This window comes from Olea europaea, unplaced genomic scaffold (genome assembly GCF_002742605.1).
Source record: "Olea europaea var. sylvestris unplaced genomic scaffold, O_europaea_v1 scaffold3268, whole genome shotgun sequence".
NCBI lineage: Eukaryota > Viridiplantae > Streptophyta > Magnoliopsida > Lamiales > Oleaceae > Olea > Olea europaea.
Genome location: NW_019251580.1, coordinates 5410 through 8479, shown reverse-complemented (window position 1 = coordinate 8479; position 3070 = coordinate 5410). Strand labels below are relative to the sequence as shown.

The window sequence follows — 3070 nt, the reverse complement described above, 5'->3', positions numbered from 1 at the left end:
AAATAAATTAATTTTAGTCAAAAGTTTTAACAAGCTGTACTCAAAAAATTTAGCAACTACACGAGGCCATGAGTGGAGAAAAACTTGCTGTCCACTATGCTGTGACCTATCCATGTAGTTGATTTGTTAAAAAAAGACACCTTCAAGGTTTGAAGTCCTTACTTCATTTTTAGTTTATCAAGTAATAGACATCATCAATTGTATATAAAAATTTTCTTGATCTGAATAATCATGAGATAGTAAGGTATATGTTGACATCTGAATCTAGTTGAGATGTTGTGTGGACAAGATGAGCCAAATCTAGTCTCAGTTTGCACACTCAACCAGAGCTAGAATACTGGGCCTAAATAGATGGAAGAGGGCCGGTTAGAAACACTACGATACCTAAATTAGTCGTGTATTTGAGAAGTGAAATATACTTAAATACACTATCGTAAGCCAACCACCTCTAAAAGCTCATTTAACCATATAAAATTCTTTCAAAAAAGTATTTAAACATGTTTAAAAGCAACTTTTCATTCTTAGAAATAGTTTTCAACTTTTCAAAAGTTTCGTCAAATGACAAATGGGTCTTTTGACTCCAATTTCAATTTTTTTTCCTTCTCTCCATCTATATTGATTTGTGATGGGGTCTTTAGGCTCCTAGACGTTGAAATGTACCACTGAGTGGTCTACAATATCTTAGACAAATTATATATAAATAAACTCAAGATTATGCTGTCCCAACAAGTACCTAGCAATAGAATCTCAACAAAATCACAAAGGTCCAAAATAAAAAAGTTGAAAAGGAATTTATTAAGAGGAAAAATAAGTTACTGGGAATTTATTTACCTAATGCACATGGGCTCTTGCTTCGTGAATAAAGAAATTAACTCAGAATCTTTTTCCGTCATTACGTATTATTATCGTTTATTTCATATTTACTATACTGAACTTGACAAAATTAGATCTTATGTTTATGACCTCGACTTCTTGTACTAGACTCTTCTCAAACACAAAATTACTTCATAAATTCCTTTTGTAATGCTTGGAAATGGAAGCTAGAATTAACGTTGATATCTAAACTTCTTTATGACGTTTCGACTGCGTTTACAATATATGATTTGTGCTATGATTAAAGCAACCTAGAGAGGATTGAATAGGTTTATCCAAACTTTTGATTTGTGCTTTAATTGTGAAGTAACATCCTTTAGTCTCGGTCTTTTGCCAATCTGCCATCCAGAAGTCAAGGTTGCCTTTGCTAGAAACATTCTGAATTTTAATCCATCTTCTTGCAATGAAGTAGGTTGGGATAGGTTGGAATCTTATAAAACAACCGAGAATGCAAACTCAATTTTTGTGAACGGATGATTTAACTCGAACTACCGCTTAATCCTGTACAGTACAGAACTATAGTGTCTAAAGCTCAATGGCTCAGTGAATATAATCACGTAAGAACCTTTCCTAGAAAACATATATGAAACTAAGAGCAAAGAAAGAATAAACGCAAACATTTAGGCCCCGTTTGGTAGGGATTTTTTGCCCCAAAAAATTGATTTTTTGACCGTTATTTTACTATTCAAGCCGTAATTTTTGACTTCTTCTCTCACATGTGGACCCCACTTTTCTTCTAACGGTCAAAAAATCAATTCTCAAAATCCCTACCAAACGGGCCCTTAATATCTGCTTGGAACAACTAAACAGAAACCTGGTTTAGCACTACTGCTTACACTAAAACTCAGTAGAATCTTGATTTTTGAGCATTCATTCAATGTACTGGCCATCGTATAAATTCAAACACTACTATAATTCAGGATATTCTAGGCTTTGTGTCATCCTTGAAGTTGATAGTAATTGGAGTTACCATACATTGTTGCTAGCTTCAAATACATAGAATCAGGTCCCCTTCTTGAGATCATTGCCTGCAATAACAAGTACGTAGTTAAACAACTGCAAACAAATATAAATTTCTCTTAGTAGATCACGTGACTGTCACAGAGTAGATGCATCCGTAATATATTTCTAAGAAAGGTAGAAGCTTCCTTTTTACCGAAACAATCCAAGCTCACTTCCTAATAGCTTAATGAGTCCTTCCATACTAAGCCTACGTTTGGATACAATTTATATATCGGTTTATGAATTCAAAGGCAAAGTCAAATATTAATTTCAACCACACATTCATAACTACTAGTCATTATTATTTACATATTTCATGAAACCAATTTCTATTTATAAATCATTAATAAATATGCCGAACAGAGGCTAAAATCTGCAATACTTGGTTAAAAATATGCAAGACTTAGGGAGTAACTTACAATACGAGAGAATAGCAAACGTAGCCTGTATGGTGGCAAGCACAAGCAAGGTAATAGCAGCAAATACTGAAATGAGTGCCCATGGACTGTTGAAATATCTTCGCCTTAATATTGCCGTCCATCTATTCCTTCTGTGGCCACAATGATGGTTCACAATGTTGAAAATATTAGAATACGAAAACTCATCAGAAATTATGATATTCTTGCCTAGCTCGTGAATTACATGAAAAACCATTTCATCGCTCCCCAAAAGGTTGCTAATAATTCCGCAACGGCGCAGAAGTTTTGCATCTTCAGGGGAATGGACGAGACAATGCATAAAGAATACATAGTCGGTCACATATTTTTGAGGACTGCCTGTGAGGTAGTACTCATATGCCATCAGATTTCGGAACAATGATTCTGTTGAATCAGAAATTTCCCATTCTGGAATGATCATTGCCTTTTTATTGAATTCAATATGAAATGAACTCTTATCTTCCGACTTTTTGAAGGAAATCCCTACCTCTTTAAGCTCTAGAGCTGAATTTATATTCGCCACGTTATCTGTATTTCCAGATTGCAAATGAGAGAATTTTTTTGCAAATGAAGAACACTGGATGTCATGTACAATGCCAAGAAGATGGCGACCATTAATACGGGCTTCAGGAAGATCCTGCACCGGGAAAATCCCATGTTGTAGTAAAGGCCATATTAGAGAATTGATGCTGTCTCGATCATTGATCTTGATCATGTCGAACAAACGATCAATGATGAAAAATGGAATCTGATTCTCA

General features: G+C 34.6%; 1 protein-coding gene across 1 annotated transcript; it reads right to left on the bottom strand.

The window, feature by feature from the left end:
* Positions 1-1606: 1606 nt before the first annotated feature.
* On the bottom strand, positions 1607-3064 carry LOC111385737 (UPF0481 protein At3g47200-like). Its single transcript, XM_023010153.1, has 2 exons — positions 2295-3064; positions 1607-1901 (listed from the first exon to the last, which is right to left on the bottom strand). Exons 1-2 carry the CDS (start codon positions 3025-3027, stop codon positions 1876-1878), a joined length of 759 nt encoding a protein of 252 aa, XP_022865921.1. The 5' UTR covers positions 3028-3064; the 3' UTR covers positions 1607-1875.
* Positions 3065-3070: the final 6 nt, after the last annotated feature.